Source organism: Bubalus kerabau, chromosome 1 (genome assembly GCF_029407905.1).
Source record: "Bubalus kerabau isolate K-KA32 ecotype Philippines breed swamp buffalo chromosome 1, PCC_UOA_SB_1v2, whole genome shotgun sequence".
Classification (NCBI taxonomy): Eukaryota; Metazoa; Chordata; class Mammalia; order Artiodactyla; family Bovidae; genus Bubalus; species Bubalus kerabau.
In genome coordinates this window covers 92,150,577-92,174,453 of record NC_073624.1, presented here as the reverse complement: position 1 = coordinate 92,174,453, position 23,877 = coordinate 92,150,577, and the positions used below count along the sequence as shown (strand labels likewise).

The 23,877-nt window shown below is 37.7% G+C and overlaps 1 protein-coding gene across 5 annotated transcripts in view; it reads right to left on the bottom strand.

Moving 5' to 3' along the window:
• Window positions 1-23,877, bottom strand: part of SPATS2 (spermatogenesis associated serine rich 2) — a 158,581-nt gene that overhangs the window by 12,867 nt on the left and 121,837 nt on the right. For all 5 annotated transcript variants that reach the window (XM_055582908.1, XM_055582886.1, XM_055582876.1 and 2 more), the window contains 5 exons: window positions 19,918-20,026; window positions 18,727-18,776; window positions 10,944-11,205; window positions 9,559-9,738; window positions 7,019-7,154 (listed from right to left, as the gene is read on the bottom strand). In XM_055582908.1, the coding sequence (XP_055438883.1) occupies window positions 7,019-7,154; window positions 9,559-9,738; window positions 10,944-11,205; window positions 18,727-18,776; window positions 19,918-20,026 (737 nt within the window). The remainder of the gene's footprint in view (window positions 1-7,018; window positions 7,155-9,558; window positions 9,739-10,943; window positions 11,206-18,726; window positions 18,777-19,917; window positions 20,027-23,877) is intronic.

The following is a 23,877-nucleotide window of genomic DNA, read 5'->3' as shown; positions in this document are numbered from 1 at the left end:
TAAAAGTATACCACATAACGTATTACAGTTGTATAGATGAATGACTATGTTTTAGGTAATTAATGCTAAAGCATTTAGGGATGACACGTTGTGATGCCTGCAACTTCCAAATGGTTCTACCAAAACACACACACACAACAAAGACACTGATCACTGTACTTCTGTATTCTGAAAGCTTAAGTTGTGGAAATATGTGCATCACAAAATAAACAGAGAACGTGAGAAGAGTTCAGAAGTGCAAAGTGGCTAAGCATAAGATAAAGAGCAGAGGCAATTTTCACAATTAAAAGTAGTAATTTAATGTAATACAACTTTCTGACAATGAAGAAACTTTAGCTAAAGTTTTCCATCTGTTCCTAAGCTGTGGTGATGCCAGTAGGAATCTGTAGCCGGGAGATTCAAAAGTACCTGTGGTTTGAGGTAACAGTTTTTTAGATGCCATAACTACGAGCAATGAGTCCTTTCAGAGCGATGAGAGGCTCATTCACACCACCAGACTTTCTGTTGTTACCTTGCTCACTCAGTACATGAGGGTACTAAGCTTGCAACTGTTCTGTCAATTTTCTGAATGGAAACACACCATGATGAGCATCTGATACACTAGACTCAGAAACTGCTAATGAAATTCTGCTAAATATCGTTGGGACTCTGTTTAGAAAGACACAAGGTCTTATTAAGCCTGGGCCTTATACAGCACACAGAATTTCCATATCCTGTCTTTGACCACAAAGGATGGTTTGAGATGTCCTGTCACTGTTAAGGAAAAAGACTGGTAAATGTCTGAATGTTCTGTATTTCCTTCCCTCCTTACCAAGACTTTTTTACCATCTTCCCATTTCCTCAACTTACTCTAAAGCTTTTTGTGTAATTTACTTGGTCAAAATAGTTGTCCCCGTAGCATCACCACTCATATCTCTAAGATACATTATATGTCCATCATTTAAAGCAGGCCCTTCAATCAATATTTTTAACATGTAGCTTACTGATTATACTATTACCTTCAGTAATTTCCTGGTTCCAAAAAACTATTAGCTATCATTAGTTTATGATTGTTGCATTAGTACGTGTTCAGTCATTTCCTTTGTGTCCGACTCTGCGACCCCATGGACTGCAGCCTGCCAGGCTCCTCTGTCCATGGGATTCTCCAGGCTAGAATAGTGGAGGGGGTTGCCATTCCCTCCTCCAGGGGATCTTCCCGGCCCAGGGATGGGACCCATGTCTCTCCTGTCTCCTGCATCAGTAGGCGGGCTCTTTACCACTAGTGTCACCTGGGAAGGCGCAGCTGCATTAGAAAACCATGTTATAACAGAAACAATTCTAGCAACTGTTGAGCCAACTAATTATTTCAAGGGTTTATACTCTAAACCACTCAATAATGTTCTTACAAAACATTTATACTTGATTTTATTTGCTGGAAACCTAAAACCTATTTATTCTAATTCCACTAAAGCAGAAATCCAAGCAAAGCCCAGCCAATGCAAACACCTTTATTTTTCTTAAGACACTTCCTCCTTTTCATATAAAACAACCAAAAAAAGAAAAATTTTAGTAGTTTTTGTCAGCAGAGAATTAATGACACTTCATGTGTTTCTTAAAACTCCGTATTCCCCACACTGGTTTTATGAGTATGGTACACACATTTGAGCTCAAAGAGCATCTCAATTCTAAAGTAATACCAGGGACCATATGACTCAATGATATCTTACAATATGTTTAGGGAAAAAGAAATAGCAGCAATTTGCAGGGGGGGGCACAGTTAGATTCCTGGTCTGGAAACTAGGAATCAAACCCGTGCATGACACATGCACCAAGAGTCTCTCTTCCAGCTTTAGTGCAAAAGTGAGCCATCAATGATGATGGGTGGGATGAAGATCATAGGTTACTGGGAGGCAGAATACATAGATTCAAATATTGAGTCTGTGACTTAAATATGATGTCATGTTAGGCAAACAGCTTAACCTAAGACTCAAATTCCTTTTAACAGTAAAGTAAAAATTAAGGCTCCCTCTTCACAGGACAGAAATCAGTATGAAGAAATCAGATAGTATGACTGAACATGTTTGGAAAGGAACCTGTTTGTTTTGTATGTTACTTAGTTATTTTCTCAGATGGTTAAAGAGTTAGAATTCTTTTAAATTTATTTATTTTTGATTGGAGGATAATTGCTTTACAATGTTGTGTTAGTTTCCGCTGTACAACAGTGTGAATCAGCTGTATGTACACATGTATCTCCTCCTTCTTGGGCCTCCCTCCCTGCCACCCCCATTCCACCCCTGCAGGTCATCACAGAGCACTAGCTGAGCTCCCTCTGCTATACAGCAGCCTCCCACTGATGATCTAGTTTACACATGACAGACTATATATGTCAATACTACTCTCTCAATTCATCCCACCCTCTCCTTCCCCTGCTGTGTCCACAGTCCGTACTGTATATCTGAGTTTCTATTCCTGCCCTGCAAATAGGTTCATCAGTACCATTTCTCTAGATTCCATATATATGTTAATATATGACATTTTTCTCTTTCTGACTTACTTTACCCTGTATAACAGGCTCTAGGTTCATCCACTTCACTACAATGGACTCAAACTCATTAGAATTTTAAGTCAAAGACTATCAAGAACCACGGAGGCCAAATACTAGTAGAAATAAGATGCTAATGTACATGCAAAAACTTAAGAATAATTTAAAACTAAAGAGTGCTAGGTACCTTTCTGATAACACATTATAACAGTAGCCTATTCCTTTATTTCTATGGTTTTTAGACATTTTTGAAAGTGCTTTTGTTCATAAAATGATTTTCTGAATTTTCAGCATCTCTATAGATGAACTTTAAATTTAAGGATCTAAAAGCATTTGTTAAGACTAGTGATAGTTTAATATAGTAAGAAAAGAGAAGCTCAAATAAAAGGAAGTAACTTTTCTAAGGTGAATGAAGAATCAGCCAGGAAAGATTTCAGTCTTAAGCACAGGCTTATATTGACTTCATGTGTTTCAGAATCTCAAATTTCTTACCACTTTTCTCCTTTTAATAAGTACCTTTTGACTTTCAATAAAACAGAACCTTCATTTTAAAGGCAGGCTGAGTGTGTATCCTTTGCCCTGACACATACTATGACAACCGTTCAAAATACTTTATACACTCTAGCTTCATGTTCCACTTCGTATCCTGCTCCCTAACAGACTTAAACTTTAAGTCAACTAAGAGCTCCAACAATGTGTCAGACAGATTTTATTAATTAACAAGAAAAGTAAACCTGGGTCTAGCGATGATTATTACTGGATCACCAATAAGGACAGACTTGACGTTTTACATCCTGGAAAGCCGCTGCTTTTACCTCCCCACAGGTAAATGTCAGCTTTCATCTGGCCCCAGTGTGAAAGCACTTATCCATATAATTCCCCTAGTGCCCGGTCAGGTGTAATGTAATCTTACTGTTGCAAATTTGTTAGAATTTCTTTTTTATACTATAACCAACACAAAAAATGGCTTCCTAAGTGACATTAACTCCAAGCTCTGGTTCAGTGCCAAAGGGAGTTAGCTCACCTGCCAATTATACCTTGAAGTAGCAACTACAAGGGGCATGGAAATAAGCCAGTTTAAAAACCCAGTCAGCCAGAGGGAAGGCTTTACACCAGCAGGAAAGTGCAGGTAATCTCTTTCCTCAAGTTAAATTGACCTGGTTGCTACACCTGCTAATCAATCCTAAATACACAGTTTCTAGGCAGGAAACCACTTCATTTGTCATTTATTAAAGGAGGCTCCCCGTGGATGGGTTCCAAGTCAACAAGGACTCATAAGTCTCTCTCCCGGAACTGTATTTCCTGGTTCAGGCTGGTTCTGAATGGAATCAGATCCTGTGGCTAAAGTAATCAGTAAACTAAACAATCATGGAGACCGGAGGCTTGTCAAGGCAAAGTTGTGATGTTCTACTCTTAGTTCTTTATTCTTAAGCCAATAATATCTGATGTGATAATAATCCAGGGTAAAGGGCATGGGGCTTTCTCCCAGAGGGTCAGAAAGAGGAGAAATCAGTTACCTAGAAAAACTTCCAGGGGAAGTCAGAGTTTACTTAACGTGAATTTGGGAGAACTGGTTGGATTTAGATAATTACAAAGATACAAGACAGCATTACTAGGTTGGAAAAGTAGCATCAAGGAGTGTATGACAGAGGAAATGTGTATGTTAAATTCTGAGACAAGTAATCTGGCTGGAGTAAAAATGTATATAAGAAAACAGAAGATTTGACATTAAATTTCTAGCTATAAAACCTGAAAGGGGAAACTTGGGATTCATGACAGCATGGGTAGATGAGCAGATGAATGATCTATTCTAAAGTACTTTTTGTTTCATGGATCATTCTACACTTTGGTAAAAGAAGAGGTCAGCAACTTTCTGGAGGCTTTATTCTACCTCTCTGTTAACTCACTCCCTTCTTCAATTCCACACAACAGGAGGACTGAGGCTACCCACTCTCCCTCTGTCTTTTGTCCACTGTGGCATGAAGTACCAGACTAAGTTTTTGAAGAAAGACACGGCTGAATATGACCTCAGGGAACAGCTCCTAGAAAACGGATGGATGGTTGGGAGGAAGAGTGGTGTAGGTTCTCTATATTTATGAAAACTTCCTCTCACCTTTCAGATTCTTGAAAGTCTTACAAATAGGCAGTATGGACAGTCTCATATCCCCAAATACCAACCTAGCTGCTTGTCTTCCTGTCATTTTACTTAATTTGGTCTTTTTGTTTTTAAGTCCATTATTAAATGAAAATACCTCCCCAAAGGAGTTATGGTTTAAAAGTTAGTTACCACTTTAATAGTTAAAACAGCTTCAATGTTCTAGAAGAATATTAGAATACATTTCTTCTCCCAAAGATTCTATAATCAAATATATTTGAGAAACAGCAAAGTATAGTTCCCTCTTGTAAATTCACAATGCATATTAGCATTAAGAAATCAAGAAGTCCTGTAGTAAAGAAAATTTAAGTATTTTCAAATCTCTTTAACTACTAAACCCTATTTCACCTACAGAACACATATTAATACATTTTAAGATATGAGAAATTTTTAAAGCAAGTTTAAAAAACACAAAATTAAAATAAATCAATGATTAATAATAGGGCACAGAAGGGACCATTAGAGTGGGGTGCATTAGGAAGGATGAAAGGAGGCAGGAAAACAAAGACATCTTTTCTACTTTATATTAATGTTATTGTTGTTGTTGTTGTTCAATCACTCAGTCATGTTCGACTCTTTGTGACCCCATGGACTGCAGCACACCAGGCTTCCCTGTCCATCACCAACTCCCAGAGCTTGGTCAAACTCATGTCCATTGAGTCAGTGATGCCATCCAACCATCTCATCCTCTGTCATCCCCTTCTCCTCCTGCCTTCAATCTTTCCCAGCATTAGGGTCTTTTCCAATGAGTCGGCTCTTTACATCAGGAGGCCAAAGTATTGGAGCTTCAGCATCAGTCCTTCCAATGAATATTCAGGACTGATTTCCTTTAGGATTGACTGGTTGGATCCTCATACAGTCCAAGGGACTCTCAAAGAGTCTTCTCCAACATCACAGTTCAAAACCATGGATTCTTTGGTGCTCAGCCTTCTTTATGGTCTAGCTCTCATATCCATACACGACTACTAGGAACATCATAGCTTTGACTATACAGACCTTTGTTGGCAAAGTAATGTCTCTGCTTTTTAATATGCTGTCTCGGTCTGTCATAGCTTTTCTTCCAAGGAGCAAGCATCTTTTAATTTCATGGCTGCAGTCACCATCTGCAGTGATTTTGGAGCCCCAAAAAATAAAGTCTGACACTGTTTCCACTGTTACCCCATTTATTTGCCATGAAGTGATGGGACCAGACGCCATGATCCTAGCTTTCTGAATGTTGAGCTTTAAGCCAACTTTTTCACTCTCCTCTTTCACTTTCATCAAGAGGCTCTTTAGTTCCTCTTTACTTTCTGCCATAAGGGTGGTATCATTTACATAGCTGAGGTTATTGATATTTCTCCCAGCAATCTTGATTCCAGTTTGTGCTTCATCCAGCCTGGCATTTTACATGATGTACTCTGCATATAAGTTAAATAAGTAGGGTGACAATATACAGCCTTGATGTACTCCTTTCCCAATTTGAAACCAGTCCGTTGTTCTATGTCTGGTTCTAACTGTTGCTTCTTGACCTGCATACAAGTTTCTCAGGAGGCAGGTGAGAGGCAGGCTGGTGAGATTCCCATCTGTTTAAGAAGTTTCCAGTTTGTTGTGATCCACACAATCAAAGGCTTTAGCCTAGTCAATGAAGCAGAAGTAGATGTTCTTCTGGAATTCTCTTGCATTTTCTATGATCCAACGGATGTTGGCAATTTGATCTCTGGTTCCTCTGCCTTTTCTAAATCCACCTTGAACATCTGGAAGTTCTCAGTTCACGTACTGTTGAAGCCTAGCCTGGAGAATTTTGAACATTACTTTGCTAGCATGTGAAATGACTGCAACTGTGCCATAGTTTGAACATTCTTTGGCATTGTCTTTCTTTGGGATTGGAATGAAAACTGACCTTTTCCAGCTGTGGCCACTGCTGAGTTTTCCAAATTTTCTGGCATATTGATTTGTTCAAAAACATCATGCCATGGGTTACAGGTTCCTGGTTTAAAAGACAGATCTAATGTAAAGGCGCATGACCTACTCTATAATTATTTGTCCCTTTCCAAACAATATTAACCTTGGGTCCATTCCTAAAGCATGAGTTTCTTCTACCATTCATTCTCACACTGTGACCACAAACAGAATGAAGCAGAAAGCAAAATATAGCATAGGATTTTTAAGTCTTCCTCCATTATGTAGAGTAGTTAAGAGTTAGGAATTAAAGAACTTGGTGCAGAAAGCAAAATATAGCATAGGATTTTTAAGTCTTCCTCCATTATGTACAGTAGTTAAGAGTTAGGAATTAAAGAACTTGGTAAATGGCTAACCATCTTTACCATTTTCGTGCTACTGGTACAAAATGCAACTTAACTTACCAGCTCTGCAATTCGGCAAAAGCTTGTTTCATTTTCTTAATAGAAGCATCCATCTCTTCTTTAACTACAACTCGATATCGTGCAAGAGACACTGTGCAGCGCTGGAGGTCTTTCACAGATTTTTCAATATTAGAACCTTGGAAAGAACCCCAATAAAAAAAACAACATAGGTAACTTGAAAACGGGATCTGAATACCTAAGCATGTAACATAACTAACATCTCATAACTAAGAATGCTTCCTAAATGGCCACCCTCAACAAAAAACTGAACTTTTCATAGATTTTTTTTTAAGTATCCTGGCCAAGATGGAGTAATAGGAATTGCATTTACCTTCCTGTCTTAAAAACGTCACACATACACAAAATATATGAAGCAATGGTTTTCAGACAATGAACAATATGCAGTACTTCTTACCACCCTCCACAAGAACACAGAAACAAATGAAGTCTTGCTGCCATAAGACAGTTTCCAGGCTGCAATGCAAGGAGGAGAAATCCTTAGTTGAGTCTGAAAGTCTCCTTGAATTGAGGGGACAGAGTTGAGAATTCAAAGAGGCCCAGATGGCTAGAATTCTCAGGGCAGAACAGTAAAGAGGAGAAAGCTACACAGCAATGAAAAAACTGTACAAAGATCCACAAAGGATTCTGAGTGCATGCGTATGTAGAACCGCCCCAAACAGGGAAAAGAACCACTGGAATGGAGCAGGTGGAATAATCCTGAGAGCTCACCCAGACCAGGAATAGTCTATGCTCACACCAGCATAGTGGGGCGCCAGGTAGAGTACTTAGAGGGCACTGCCTCAGTAATTAGCCTGAGACTAAAGGCTGCTCTATTTCTACTAACAAAGCTTAAGTAAGCAAGCAGACTGTTTCCAAATAACAGTTCCAGAACAAATCACAAGAATATTTAAAGAAATACAAAAATATCTAGCAATCAACAAAGCAAAATTCACAATGTCTGGCATCCAATTAAAAAATTACTAGAGGCAGAAAAATATGACTGATCTATAATGAAAGGAAAAATCAATTAACAGAAACAGGTGCAGAAATGACATATATGTAGAATAAAGTTGGTAAGGACATCAAAACAGCTAATAATCAAATATCACATGTTCAAGAAGGTGGAGGAATAGTATAATCTATTGAGGAAAGACATGGAAGATATTTAAAAAAGATTCCAACAGAACCTCTGGAGAGGAAAAAAAAAAAATCAGAGATGAAAAATACACTGAATTGGATTAACAGCAGATTAAAAACTTAGAGAAAAAAGATTAATAAATTTGAAGACAGCAATTTTAGAAACTATTCATAATGAAATTAAACACAGAGAGAAAAAGACTAAAAAAAAGAATCCAAAATGAAAAACTATTTGAGTAGGTACCAAATTTTCAAAACTCCCTACATAACAGGATTTAGTAGAACACAATTCACCATGTAGATATAACAAAACTGATAAAGTTCTCTCTTGATAGTACACTTTGAATCATTGTAAGTGGGTAAGTCAACACTGTAGATAAAGATGAAGCATATTTACCTATCTAACATATTTTAACCAGTTTCTGAGAATTCTATTATAACCTTTCTATATTCACCAGTGTCAAAGTTATTATAACTTATAGTTAGAATAACTGATCTAACAAATTTATAAAGTGCCAAGACACAGATTTTCAATCTTTAAATCTTTCCTCATCTCAACCTTATTTCTTCTAAAATCTACCTAAAAGCTTTCAAGCACTGTTTCTTTATTTTTGCTTGACTAAATATTTTCAGACTTGCCTTTCTGGGCAAGTTGAGGGCTCTGTTAGAAAGATGAAAAAGGAGAGCCTCAATAATTAAATTTGGCTCATGCGGTATACATAATTCAATACAGAGCTACAGGTTACAAGTGTCTTTTACATTTCTCTGTTTCATTTGTTCAGCTAAGTGGACTGCCATCCTTAAATGGACGATAGAAGGGCTATTATCTCTATCTAATTATTGGCTGATTATTTAAATAAGTATTAAAAGTTAAAAAAAAAAAACAGCAAATCGCTACCATCAATCAATGCTAAGTATTTACTTAAGAGAAAATGACCTTGTTTAAAGCTATAGTCTGATAGGTATTAGTAAAAGCATGAAGTTGAGAAGAGAAATTAAAATATTTCTTCAAAACATCATTTCAGAGATGGCAAAGCTTTTTACTGTTGAATCAACCAGGAGTTAAAAATGAAGGAAATAGCACAGACATGTTGCAGTAAAACAAATAAAACAAAGGTTAATGTTATCAAAGACACCATGCTAGCCACAGAGTTTGACCCTCGTTCACAAAAAAAGGATCATTATTGTTGTCTCAAGACTGTACAGCATTACACTACTATCAGACTCCAACTATGTACACAAAACTGGGGAAAGGCTGGATCGTCATGGATAGTCACTGACTGGAAATGTATTACCTGCTGCCCCTTCTGAAATCTTATCTATGAGAACAGAGATGACTTGCCCTCTTTAGCTAAAAACACAGATTCTTTTTGCTTTCTCTCAAAGGAAGATCTCTGATTTACCCAGCTTTTTGTTGGTGGAAAAGAGAGGAACATCTTCCATGCCTAGATTTGAAAGCTGAGGTCCTACAGTAGTTCTTGAGAGAGACTTGGCAGCATTCCTATTTTGTTGAGAATTCTGAGTAGACTGCATAGTCAAAGATCTGGACTCGAAATCAGAGACACCATTCTCCAGCATGGATCCTGTCAAATAAAGAGGCCAGTATTTTAGAGTAGAGTTCAGGGGTAGATCAAGGAGTCTTTAAGTACACACGAAGTAAAAAGGCAAAAGTGCAGCAAAAAATTGCCTCTTAAAAGGTTGTGAATAGAATCAGCTGACAAAACAGGACAAAGAGCAGAGTCAGTGAGGCTGTATCACTTGGCTTAGCCCAAGGAGGCACACCAACTGAAGAGAAGGATTCTTTGTTAACCCATCTCCAGACAGGCTAGCTTATTCCCTGTACCTTGTTAACTTCCTTGCAGTTCTGGGCACAAGGAAGTGAAGAGTCAATATCACCACCTTCTGACAAGCTTCTGTTAAGTTATGCTGAGAAAAAGATTTCTACACTGTCCCAGAGAAAGAAAGAAGAGTTTCAAAAGCTTTAGGAAATGGAAACAGCAAAGAGTTAGGAAATAAAGGAAAGCTAGTTCAGAAAAAAATAGAAGCCACTGACTATCTTTGGTTTGTTTGAGGTGCTATGTTTTTTTCTAAGTCTTTATATGTGTGTGTGTGAGTGCTCAAACTAATCAATAAATAAAAACATCTGAAATACACAGCGTAATTTTAAAAATGGCATTGCATGTATAAAGCCAGCAGCAATAGAGCAAGGGGAACTGGTTTAACAAACAAGTAATTAAAAAGCCTATTTTTAAAAATATATTCCCAATATCTTTCCAGTACTCATCAAAACGGTTAATGAAAAATGTACAAGCTATCTGAATTTACAACTAATACTAATCTTAATTCTTTATTAAAAAACAAATGTGAGACTATAAAAACCAACAGTCTACTTCTAATGAAAGCCATGGGATTACAGTTATGCCTATATATTCCTTATTGTGTTGAGTCTTGGAATAATAACATCAATATCAACTCATGATCATCATTTCCTTTAATAAATGTGCAGTTAAAAAACATCTAAGGTCACCTTCTGTAATCTCTAAGTATTACAGAACTATTAAATTAGAAGATTTCCACAAGGCTGATTTAGACTAAAATTAAAATATGAAACAAAGGAATATGAATTATATTTTTCTAGGCCCTTGATAATTACGAAATTGACTCTTTCACATAAGAAGTAACAAAATTAAAAAACTAACTAGATTTAATTTATTGATTGCTTTCTCAGCCAAGGAGCCCCTGTATTTTTCAGTAGAATGGAACTTTTCAAGGACCTGTTAATACTCACCTGTTCTATCCAGCATTTCTGATGGGGCAGACTCAGGATCCTCCAGTTCTCTGGCTTCTATTGAAAGTGTCTCCACACCTTCACTGAGTGAGTCCACAGACTCAGTATCATTGATGGCACCGTTGACATGATAACCATTAACACCACCTTTCTCTGAGGAGGGCGCAGATTGTTCCTCTTGAATGGAAACCGATTTGTTGGAGTCTGGGATACTGTTACTTGGTTCTGCTGCAGGTTTTGGCTTGCTTTTCTTCTTTTTGTTCTAATGGTTATTAAAGATTTGAAAAAAGGAAAAGAAAAAGAAGACCCCGACAATCCAGAGAGGTAACGCCAGCTACCCAAAGGCAACCAATGTTACCAATTTCTCATTTGCTCTTCCAGAAACTGAATACCTTTTTGTATATGTCGATCTACTGACTAAAATAACTATATAAAATACTTTAGATAAACTCAAACACATAAAAATAAAACAGCAAAGCATGACAAAACCCACTATAAGAAAAACTAGAAGATAAACTACAAAATGTGAGAAAAATATGTGTAATATATACAAAGAAATTAATAGAGAAAGCTCTTAAACAAACAAAATAATAATCCAATAGAAAAACTGGTGTAGCTATAAACATGGAATGAAGTGAAACTTCAGTTTAATAAGATAAATTAAATCTGCATTGCAGAGGATTTTGCATCAGAAATCTGTCTCCTCACCTAGACAACAATTACACTAGCAGAATCTGTCTAACTATTTTGGAACTCTGGAGTCTACTGAAGGCTTATAATTTCCAGGAGAAGACTTGGATGATAAATTGCGGTTAATTTCAGTCAATTTCAGTTCTGAGCACAGTAGCAGATACTCACCCCCCACCCCCAGTTAGGGAACAGGCAGCCGTGCACCTGTTCTTGAAGCAGCTAGCACATAGCTTGCTGGAGTCAGGGTAGGCAAAAAGAACCCTGTCCTCCAAGTAACTGGGAGCTGTTTCGTGGTCAATGACTGCTGCCTTTCACTACAAAGGTATAGACAGAGGCAGGCAGCCACTGATGCTGCACCTCCTCCCACTGTTGCAAGCCCCTCCCCCTCTGGCTGAAGTTTAATTCCTTTAGGGCAATGGCACCTCACTCCAGTACTCTTGCCTGGATAATCCCATGGGCGGAGGAGCCTGGTCGGCTGCAGTTCATGGGGTCTCTGAGAGTCGGACACGACTGAGCGACTTCACTTTCTCTTTTCACTTTCATGCATTGGAGAAGGAAATGGCAACCCACTCCAGTGTTCTTGCCTGGAGAATCCCAGGGACGGGGGAGCCTGGTGGGCTGCCGTCTATGGGGTCACACAGAGTCAGACACGACTGAAGTGACTTAGCATAGCATAGAGGAATTAAAGTGCTGGTGCCCTTCTTCCCCACTTCATTTTTCTTTATTCCCTTTCTGGAGACAGACATCAAAGACAAGGACATTCAAAAACAACTGTATATACAGAAAAAAACTGAAAGTAATCATGCATGCCCAGGGAAAAGCACAGACAAGATCTGAGAAGACTTCAAGTTTACACCTAAGGCTGACCCTTGGTACAAAGACAGCTTACAATTTTAAAATATAGTAATAACAAAAAACAGCAAACCTGGAGAAAGAGGGAGAATCTGGTTTCCAGAGTTATCAAATTATTAGGTTCTAATGTCTAGCTTTCAGCAAATCACAAAGAACACAAAAATATGAAAGTATGGCCAATACAAAGGAAAAGAATAAATCAATAGAAACTTTCCCTGAGAAAGACTTGTTGGGAGATACATTAAAGACTTTATTTTTTTCATCCAAAGATTAATTTTAATTAAGTAAACATGGATTCTTAATATGTTTCCATAAGTAAGATTTTTTTTTACTCAAATGCCTAGTGCATTTTTGGGCTTCCCTGGTGGTTCAGTGGTAAGGAATCCACCTGCCAACATAGGAGACATGATCTCTGGTCCAGGCAGATCTCACATGCTATGGAGCAACTAAGCCTGTGCACCCCAACTACTGAGCCAGTGCTCCAGAGCCTGGGAGCCGCCAACTACTGAGCCCACATGCTGCAACTACTGAAGCCCACGTGCCTAGAGCCCATATTTGACAACAAGAGAAGCCACTGCAAGGAGAAGCCTGCACAATGCAGCTAGTCCCTGCTAGTTGCAGAGTACAAAAGAGCACAAAGCAGAGTAGTCCCTGCTTTCTGCAACCAGAGGAAAGCCCATGCAGCAACGACAATTCAGTACAACCAAACCCCACCCCCCCAAAAAACGAAAACAAAAAAGCTGCCTTAAAGATGTTCAAAGAACTAAAGGAAAATGTGGGGAAGGTCAAGCAAACAAAGTATAAACAAAATGGAAATATTAATTAAGACACAGAAAAAGAAACTAAATCTAAAAAAGAAATAAAAAATGAAATTCTGGGGCTGAAAAGTACAGTAACTTAAATTTTTTTTTAAAAATCACTGATGGGATTCAAAGGGAGATCTTAGAAGTCAGGAGAAGGAACCAGTGGGTTTGAAGATAGCACAACTGAAATTATTGAGTTTGAGGAAGAGAAAAAAGATTGAAGAAAAGTGAAGAGCCTAAGGGACCTGTGGGGCTCCATCAAGCAAATCAACATATGCATTGTATAAACTGGAGAAGGAGAGGAGGGAAAGGGAAGAAAGAATGTATAAAGAAATAATGGCTAAAAACTTCCCAAATTTGATGAAAGACATGACTATAAACATCCAAGAAGCTTAACAACCTCCAAGAGACGATGAAACACGTTGTAATCAAACTTCCAAAAGATAAAGAAAGAATCTAGAAAGCAGCAAGAGAGAAGTTACTTATCACACACAAGAGATCATTAATGAGATTAGCAGATTTCTCATCAGAAACATAGGAGGCCAGAAGGCAGTAGGCAGATATATTCAAAGAGCTAAAAGGAAAACAAAACAAAACAAAACAACCCATCAACCAAGAATCCTCTATGTAGCAAAACTGTCTTTCAAAACTGAGGGATAAATTAAGACATTTCTAGGTAAACAAAGAGGAGAGAGTTCATGACTACCAGACCTGCCCCGCCAGAAACACAGGAGGCCTGTAACATGAAGTGAAGGAACACTAGATGGTAATCTGAAGGCATACAGAGAAATAAAGAACTTGACAGAGGTAAAATACATGTGCAGTTACAAAAGCTAGTATTATTATAACACTGGTTTGTGACAGTACTTTTTGTTTTCTACATGATTTAGAAGACTAATACAACAAAACCAAAAGCTGGTTCTTCATAAAAACAAAGTTGACAAAAGTTTAGCTAGATGGACTAAGAAAAAAGTGAGAAGACTCAAATTATTAAAATAAGAAATGAAAGTGGGTACATTGACTATAAGAGAATATTATGAACAATCATATACCAACAAATTGTATAACCTAGATGAAACTGTTCAAATTTCTAGAAACACAAAACCTACCAATACTGTCATGAAGAAATAGAAAATCTAACTAGTTAGGAGACTGAATCACGAATCAAAAATCTCCTGACAAAGAAAAGCCCTGGCTTCACTAGTGAATTCTACCAAACATTTACTCTTGCCAAACTTTTCAAAAAAAAAAAAGCTGCTGAAGAGAAGGGAACAATATCTAACTCACTCTATGAGGTCAGCATTACCCTGCTACTTAGACAAAGACACTAGATGAAAACTACACAGCAATATCCCTTATGAACACTGATGCAAAAATTCTCAACAAAAAAGTACCAAACCAAATTTAGCAATATATGAAAATAATTATATATCATAACCAAATAGGATTTATTCCCTGAATGCAAGAATGGTTCAACTTAAGAAAACTGATCAATGTAATACACCATATTAACAGAAAGAAGGGGAAAAAAGCCACATGATCATCTTAATTGATGCAGAAAAAACATGGGACAAAATTCAAATATCCTTTCATGATAAAAACACTAAAAAAAAAAAAAAAAAACTAGGACTAGATGGAAACTACTTCAACATAATAAAAGACATATATGAAAAACCCACAGGGAACAATGGTCAAAGAGGAGAGCTTTTCCTCAAAGATCAGGAACAAGGCAAGGAGACCCACTTTTGCCATTTCTATTCAACACAGTACTGAAAGTTGTAGCCAGTGCAATTAAGAAAGAAAAAGAAATAAAAGGCATCCAAGCAGGAAACGAAAAAGGAAAATATGTTTGCAAAAGATATGATCTTATATATAGAAAACTTTAAAGATTACACACACGCACACACACACAGAACAATTCAGCAAAGCAGCAGGATACAGTCAACACACAAAAATCAGTTGTACTTCTGTTGCTACTAAGTCACTTCAGTCGTGCCCGACTCTGTGAGACCCCATAGATGGCAGCCCACCAGGCTCCCCTGTCCCTGGGATTCGCCAGGCCAGAACGCTGGAATGGGTTGCCATTTCCTTCTCCAATGCATGAAAGTGAAAAGTGAAAGTGAAGTCACTCAGTCGTGTCCAACTCTTCGCAACCCCACGGATTGCAGCCCACCAGGCTCCTCCGCCCATGGGATTTTACAGGCAAGAGTACTGGAGTGGGGTGCCATTGCCTTCTTCAGTTGTACTTCTATACCTGAACAATCTGAAAAGTAAATTATAAAATAATTCAATTTATAATAACATAACTAAATAGAAACACATTATATATTTATGAATTATAAGATTTAATAGTAAAATGCCAATACTACCCAAAGTGATCTACAGATTCAATGCAATCCATATCAAAATCCCAATGATATTTTTTTCCGAAACAGAAAAACCCATCTTAAAATTCATATGCACCTTCAAGGGACCAAAACAACCTTGATTGTCATACTAAATGAAATAAGTCAGACAGAGAAGGACAAATATCATATGATATCACTTATATGTGCAATCTAAAAAAAAAAGGACACAAATGAATTTATTTACAAAAGAAAAATAGACTCACAGACATAGAAAACAAGTTTATGGTCACCAAAAGGGAACAGGGCTGGGAGGGGAGGGATAAATTGTATGTTTGGGACTAAAATATACACACCATTATATATGAAAAGATAATCAACAAAGACCTACTGTTGGGGACTATATCATATCTTCTAATAACCTACAATGGGCTTCCCTTGTGGCTCAGCTGGTACAATGGAAAAGAATCTAAAAAAACTTATGTATATGTATGTGTGTGGGTGTATAACTGAATCACTTTGCTGTACCCCTGAAATTAACACAACATTGTGAATCAACATGTCAATAAAAAATCTAAGAAAAAGAGGAACAAAACAGGGAGACTCATACAACCTAATTTCAAAACTTTCTACAAAGCCACACTAATCAAAACAGTGTAGTACTAGTGTAAAGGCAGATGTATAAGGGACTTGCCTGCTGGCCCAGTGGTTAAGATTCTGCCTCCACTGTGGAGAGCTGGGGTTTGATCCATGGTCAGGGAACTAAGATCCCACAAGCCATGCAGAGTGACCAAAAAACTTATAAAAGACAAACATAGAGACAATGAAATAGAATAAAGAGCCCAGAAGTGAACACTCACATATATGGCTTAAGTGATTTTTGCCAAAACTATTCAATGGGGAAAGGACAGTCTTTCCAACAAATAATGCTGGAAAAACTGGAATCTCCACATATAAAAGAATAAAGTTGGACTTTAACCTGAAACATAGCACAAAAATTAACTCAAAATGGATCAAACCTAAATGTAAGGCCTAAATCAACAAAACTTAGAAGAAAATGATGTAGGACAAAAGCTTCACGACATTGGATTTGGTAAGGATTTCTTAGAGATGACAGTAAACAAAGAAAAACAGACAAACTGGACTTAATGAGAAAGAAGACAATCCACAGAATGTGAGAAACTATTTGCAATCATATATCCGGTAAGGGATTTTTCCTCTCCACAATTCTCATTTCTCCTTTTCTTAATTACTTTCTCCCATGTAAGCTGGCTAAGTTTTCATGTCACTGTCCTATGCATGTAATACCTATCCCCAGTAATCGTTCATGATCATATCCTATTGAACTAATCCCAACAGTTAACTGGATGTGATTTGGGTATTTGAGATTGCCAAACTGAAGCCATTTTTCTTTCTCCAAATTTTAAGAAACTGATGTATCTCCAACACATACTTTCCCAGCTTTGTGTACATATTACATTACTAATAACCTATTATCCTTGTCCAGTAAATTAATAAATCAGAATATGCACAGTTACTTAGGTTTGGTGAAAGCAATGGAAAGAAGTTAAGCAAATATTCAAAGCTACAGGTATGGAGAGCTTCAAGGGAATCTGTGGTAGTATTAAGTTCTTAGAAAAAGTTCTCAAGGCTCAATGGAGCCAAGCCTGTTTTCTTTTTTTCCCCAAGTCTGGTTTAATTAAGACTTAGCAGAAATCCTAATGAAGTGACTTAGAGTCATCAAGAAAGCATTCCAGAACTCCAGCACTAACCTAATATAGACCCGAAAGAGATTTCATAGAGATACTTGATTCAAATACACACTTCAAGCACTTCCTAAAGGAACCAGATTTAGAGTAAAAAGCTATGGGAAGCATGATGAGGTTAGCTAGTATCCTTTGGGGAAAGCATTTTTGATTTCAAGTGCATAAGGAGAACTGATATGTTAGATATTGTATTAAACACTTGAGGAGACATTACTTTGCTAACAAAGATCCATCTAGTCAAAGCTATGGTTTTTTTCAGTAGTCATGCATGGATGTGAGAGTTAGACTATAAAGAAAGCTGAAGGCCAAAGAATTGATGCTTTTGAACTGTGGTGTTGCAAAAGACTCTTGAGAGTCCCTTGGACTGCAAGGAGATCCAACCAGTCCATCCTGAAGGAAATCAGTCCTGAATATTCATTGGAAGGACTGATGCTGAAGCTGAAACTCTAATATCTGGCCACCTGATGCAAAGAACTGACTCATTTGAAAAGACCCTGATGCTGACAAAGATTAAAGGCGGGAGGAGAAGGGGACAACAGAGGATGAGACAGTTGGATGGCATCACTGACTCAATGGACATGAGTTTGACCAAGCTCTGGGAGTTGGTGATGGACAGGGAAGCCTGTAGTGTTGCAGCCCATGGGGTTGCAAAGAGTTGGACACGACTGAGCGACTAAACTGAACTGAAATACTTTCAGTTGTCAATATTATTTTCCTATTTTAGAGACAAGCAAACTAAGACTCACTAGGGTTAAACAATATTCCCAGGAAATAAAACCAGTAAGTAGTAGAATAGGATATAAATCCAGTTTTGACTGATTCCACAGTCCAAGTGCCTTCTATTATCTTCTAATATCTCCCTGAACTAGACCATCAGACCCCTCTGCATAGCTAACAGTAGCAAAGCCTCTCTTTAGGCTTTAAGCTAAAGCTGATTAATACCAGAGATTACAACACAAGTGGTCTGACTTAAAAATCTGAACTATTTTAACTGATGTATAATATGAATGATTTGAAAACCACTGGAATGGATCACTTTCTCTAGAGGAGCTCTGCTGTCCTTGACATGATCTCGTTTCATCCCTGCCTAATATTAATACATTCTCTGAAACTGCGATGGCAGAGTAATTCTGCTTCCTGCCTGAAATCACACGGAGGAGACTGTGGTACTGTATGTACAGAGCAGTGTTACAATGTCCTGGAAGAAAACTTTTCTTAGCCAGGTAAACTGAAGATGCGTATGTAAATCTTTCAATATTTCTGCAGAGCTTAACTTTTTTATAATACAAATACTGATATCACACTTTTAAATTTAATTCATTTTTACCTTTTTCTTGCCTGTTACTGTCCATTCTTTGAGTACTTCACTGGCACTACCTGTAAGAGAAACCAATCACAGATATTTTTCTCCCAGCACAAGCATGCTCAAGCAGAAATTAGTGTCCCTGAATTTCGTAACTGCTGGAAAGTCTCCTTCTCCCAATAGGAAAAGTGATGGTTCAGGTGTCTAAGCTAATGTAATGAGATAATCATATCATGCTTACCTTTTAGAATACCTGCCCATTTAGATCCCCCTTCTCCATTTAATTTCTTCAGTAAGTTCTTCCAGGAAGAGACTAATGTAGCCTGACCATTTTGAAGCTTCTTTTTATCTATGTAGCTTTGACCAAATACAAAGACGACTGGTTTCAGCCCAAGTACTGGTTTCAGCCCAAGTATGGCGTCCCCTCTCCTCCAGATTACACACAACCTGGTTACATTGTTTCACAGAGAACTGTCTGCCACCCTAAACCCAAACACTAACATTATAAACAAAAATATGATGGTAAAGAAACAACTTACAGTATTTGGACCTGTTTATTGTATACTGGCAAATTCAGAAAAGTAGAAAGAGGGAGATCTATTTTGATATCACTGTCACTGTTCAATGAAAGAGACAACTTCAGACAGTTTTTCCCAAACAAGTTATGTGGAAAGAATTTTGTAAAATGCTCCTCAACTCTGTAAAATCAGAAGGTTTGACTAAGCATACCATTTTTTGTATGGTAGATAAGGAAACTCAAACCCATATATTTAAATCACTTGTCAGAGCCTGAAAAAGAATACTGAGTCCCTAAATCTGCCATCTGTAGCTGAGCCACCAGACCACTGCTCTGTCATTGCTTCTTAAATTCTTATTCAACCCAACTCCAGTCAAGTCCCTTATACCACTGGCTACCTAATTTCTTTTTTTTTTTTTTCCTTCTCTCGCTACCTAATTTCTTAACTGTCATTAGAAAATGTTCTGAATAAAATGATGGAGTCTTCTCTGCTTGTCTCTTATTCCAGGTATCATATAGCTTATGAATGAATTACTTCTAGGGCTGAAATAAGGAGCTTTAAAAGATATCTTTAAAAATCGCACAGGGTCTGCTATATCATCTATAAAATACCAGACTGCCGAATAAATGTTATAGAAATCTGAAGCAACTTCTAGTTGAACAAATATGAACTTATAAAAATATTGAGCTAGGGTTACCTTCCATGAATGCTTGTACTGTTTTGTCCACACAATTATCATAGTGTTGCAAAACCAGGATAATTTCATTGTTACTCTTATTGGGAACTATTGCACGCACTGCATTTATCTGAAAAAGAAGATAAGGTCATTTAATTCTAATATCAGTGGATCAGTTGGAAACTGAGGTCTATTACAGAGAATAACAGTAAGGGTACCATTTCATCTTTAACAAGGTGTATTACATCACTTTAGTATCAGTGAGAGTACATACAACCATCTCACTGGGATGAGTAATAGGTGAATGATGCCAGCACATAAAAAATTAACTTTAAAACTTAGAAAAAGCAGAACATTTGCAGAAACATAGGATTTGTGCCAGATCTTATTTCAGGGTGGCTTAATTCAGGTATCAGGTATTAATTTAGCATCAACATTTCCTCATTTTTAGCATATTATAGAGAAAGGAGCAAAGTTTAACAAACCACCAGAATAAAACACCAATAATAACTTAGATTTTTGTATAGCATTTTTTAAACATTTATTTCATATCATTTAATTGTATAATAATGCTATGCTGCTGCTGCTGCTGCTGCTAAGTCACTTCAGTCGTGTCTGACTCTGTGCAACCCCATAGACGGCAGCCCACTAGGCTCCTCTGTCCCTGGGATTCTCCAGGCAAGAATACTGGAGTGGGTTGCCATTTCCTTCTCCAATGCATGAAAGTGAAAAGTGAAAGTGAAGTCGCTCAGTCATGCCCGACTCTTAGCGACCCCATGGACTGGAGCCTACCAGGCTCCTCCGTCCACGGGATTTTCCAGGCAAGAGTACTGGAGTGGGGTGCCATTGCCTTCTCTGATAATAATGCTATAGATATCATTTAAATTATTATAAATTATTTCAGGTGTATAAAACATAATGAACACTCACTATGATAGCCAGTTTAATAAAATAAAATACATGCAATTGAAGTGCCCATGAAACTTTTCATAAACCCCTTTTCCCTCCTCTCCACAGAGATGTCTACCTTGAATTTGGTGTTATTTTGATATTTGTTTTTATACTTTTATGATGTATGTCTGTATCCAAGGGTAAGACATATTATTGTTTGCATTACATGTCATATCATACATACCTATTTTTAATTTGCTTTCTCATGTAACATTGTTTTTTAGATTTTTCATGTTGATAAATGCATCTCATTATTATTTATCAGTAATTTATTTTAATTGCTAAATAGCATTTCCATTGTGTGAATATAGCCAATTTAGTCATTTTTCTGTTGATAGACATTTACATTCTTTCCAGTGTTTGGCCACTATAAAAAATGCCATAGTAAATATTCCTACGCTTATGCTTATTTACTGAATGCTTATGACAATGCTTACCAAATTGTTAAAAAAAAGAAAACAAGTCTTCAGTGAACAGTGAGAGGATGTCTCTATTGTATATATAATCACTAGTAGAATTTCTGAACAGTTCAGTTCAGTTCAGCTGCTCAGTCATATCCAGCTCTTTGTGACCCAATGGACTGCAGCACGCCAGGCCTCCCTGTCCATCACCAACTCCTGGAGTTAACGCAAACTTAAGTCCATTGAGTCAGTGATGCCATCCAACCACCTCATCCTCTGTCGTCCCCTTCTCCTCCCACCTTCAATCTTTCCCAGAATCAGGGTCTTTTCAAATGAGACAGTTCTTCGCATCAGGTGGCCAAATATTGGAGTTTCAGCTTCAGCATCAGTCTTTCCAATGAATATTCAGGACTGATTTCCTTTAGGATGGACTGGTTGGATCTCCTTGCAGTCCAAGAGACTCTCAAGATTCTTCTCTAACACCACAGTTCAAAAGCATCAATTCTTTGGCACTCAGTTTTCTTTATAGTCCAATGCTCACATCCAGACATGACACTGGAAAAACCTCAGCCTTGACTAGATGGACCTTTGCTGGCAAAGTAACGGCTCTGCTTTTTTAGTATGTTATCTAGGTTGGTCATAGCTTTTCTTCCAAGGAGCAAGCGTCTTTTAATTTCATGGCTTCAGTCACCATCTGCAGTGATTTTGGAGCCCCCCCAAATAAAGTCTCTCACTGTTTCCATTGTTTCCCCATCTATTTGCCTTGAAGTGATGGGACCAGACGCCATGATCCTAGCTTTCTGAATGTTGAGTTTAAAGCCAACTTTTCACTCTCCTCTTTCACTTTCATCAAGAGGCTCTTTAGTTCTTCTTCGCTTTCTGCCATAAGGGTGGTGTCATCTGTGTATCTGAGGTTACTGATACTTCTCCCGGAAATCTTGATTCCAGCTTGTGCTTCTTCCAGCCCAGCATTTCTCATGATGTACTCTGCATATAAGTTAAATAAGCAGGGTGACAATATACAGTCTTGACGTACTCCTTTCCCTATCTGGAACCAGTCTGTTGTTCCATGTCCAATTCTAACTGTTGCTTCCTGACCTGCACACAGCTTTCTCAAGAGGCAGGTCCGGTGGTCTGATATTCCTATCTCTTTCAGAATTTTCCAGAATTTGTTGTGATCCACACAGTCAAAGGCTTTGGCATAGTCAATAAAGCAGATGTTTTTCTGGAACTCTCTTGCTTTTTCGATGATCCAACGGATGTTGGGAATTTGACCTCTGGTTCCTCTGCCTTTTCTAAATCCACCTTGAACATCTGGAAGTTCATGGTTCACGTACTGTTGAAGCCTGGCTTGGAGAATTTTGAGCATTACTTTGCTAGCGTGTGAGATGAGTGCAATTGTGTGGTACTTTGAGCATTCTTTGGCATTGCCTTTCTTTGGGATTGAAATGAAAACTGACCTTTTCCAGTCCTGTGGCCACTGCACTGCTGAGTTTTCTAAAGTTGCTGGCATATTGAGTGCAGCACTTTCATAGCATCATCTTTCAGGATTTGAAATAGCTCAAATGGAATTTCATTACCTCCACTAGCTTTGTTCGTAGTGATGCTTCCCAAGGATCACTTGACTTCGCATTTCAGGATGTCTGGCTCTAGGTGAGTGATTATACCATCATGATTATCTGGGTCATGAAGTCTTTTTCATATAGTTCTTCAGTGTATTCTTGCCACCTCTTCTTAATATTTTCTCCTTCTGTTAGATCCATACCATTTCTGTCCTTTATTATGCCCATCTTTGCAAGAAATGTTCCCTTGGTATTATTTTCTTGAAGAGATCTCTACTCTTTCCCATTCTATGGTTTTCCTCTATTTCTTTGCATTGATCACTGAGGAAGGCTTTCTTATCTCTCCTTGCTATTCTTTGGCACTCTGCATTCAAATGGATATATCTTTCCTCTTCTCCTTTGCCTTTCGCTGCTCTTTTCACAGCTATTTGTAAGGCCTCCTCAGACAACCATCTTGCCTCTTTGCATTTCTTGGAGATGGTCTTGATCACTGCCTCCTGTACAATGTCACAAACCTCTATCCATAATTCTTCAGGCCCTCCATCTATCAGATCTAATCCCCTGAATCTATTTCTCACTTCTGCTGTATAATCGTAAGGGATTTGATTTAGGTCATACCTGAATGGTCTAGAGGTTTTCCCTATTTTCTTCAATTTAAGTCTGAATTTGGCAATAAGGAGTTCATGATCTGAGCCACAGTCAGCTCCCGGTCTTGTTTTTGCTGACTTTATAGAGCTTCTCCATCTTTGGCTGCTAAGAATATAATCAATCTGATTTCAGTATTGACCATCTGGTGATGTCCATGTGTAGAGTCTTCTCTTGTGTTGTTGGAAAAGGGTGTTTGCTATGACCAGTACATTCTCTTGGCAAAACTCTGAACAGTAGTGAATCTAAAAATTCATTAGAAATGCCAAATTTCCCTTAAAAACGAACATGCCAACTTCGTCAGTTATTCCTAAGGTATTTTGTATCTTTTGAGGTTAAAAATATACACTTTACAATAACTGCATATTCTCTTTTCATTTTTGTATGTCAATTTTATATCCAGCTATTTTGATGACTTCATT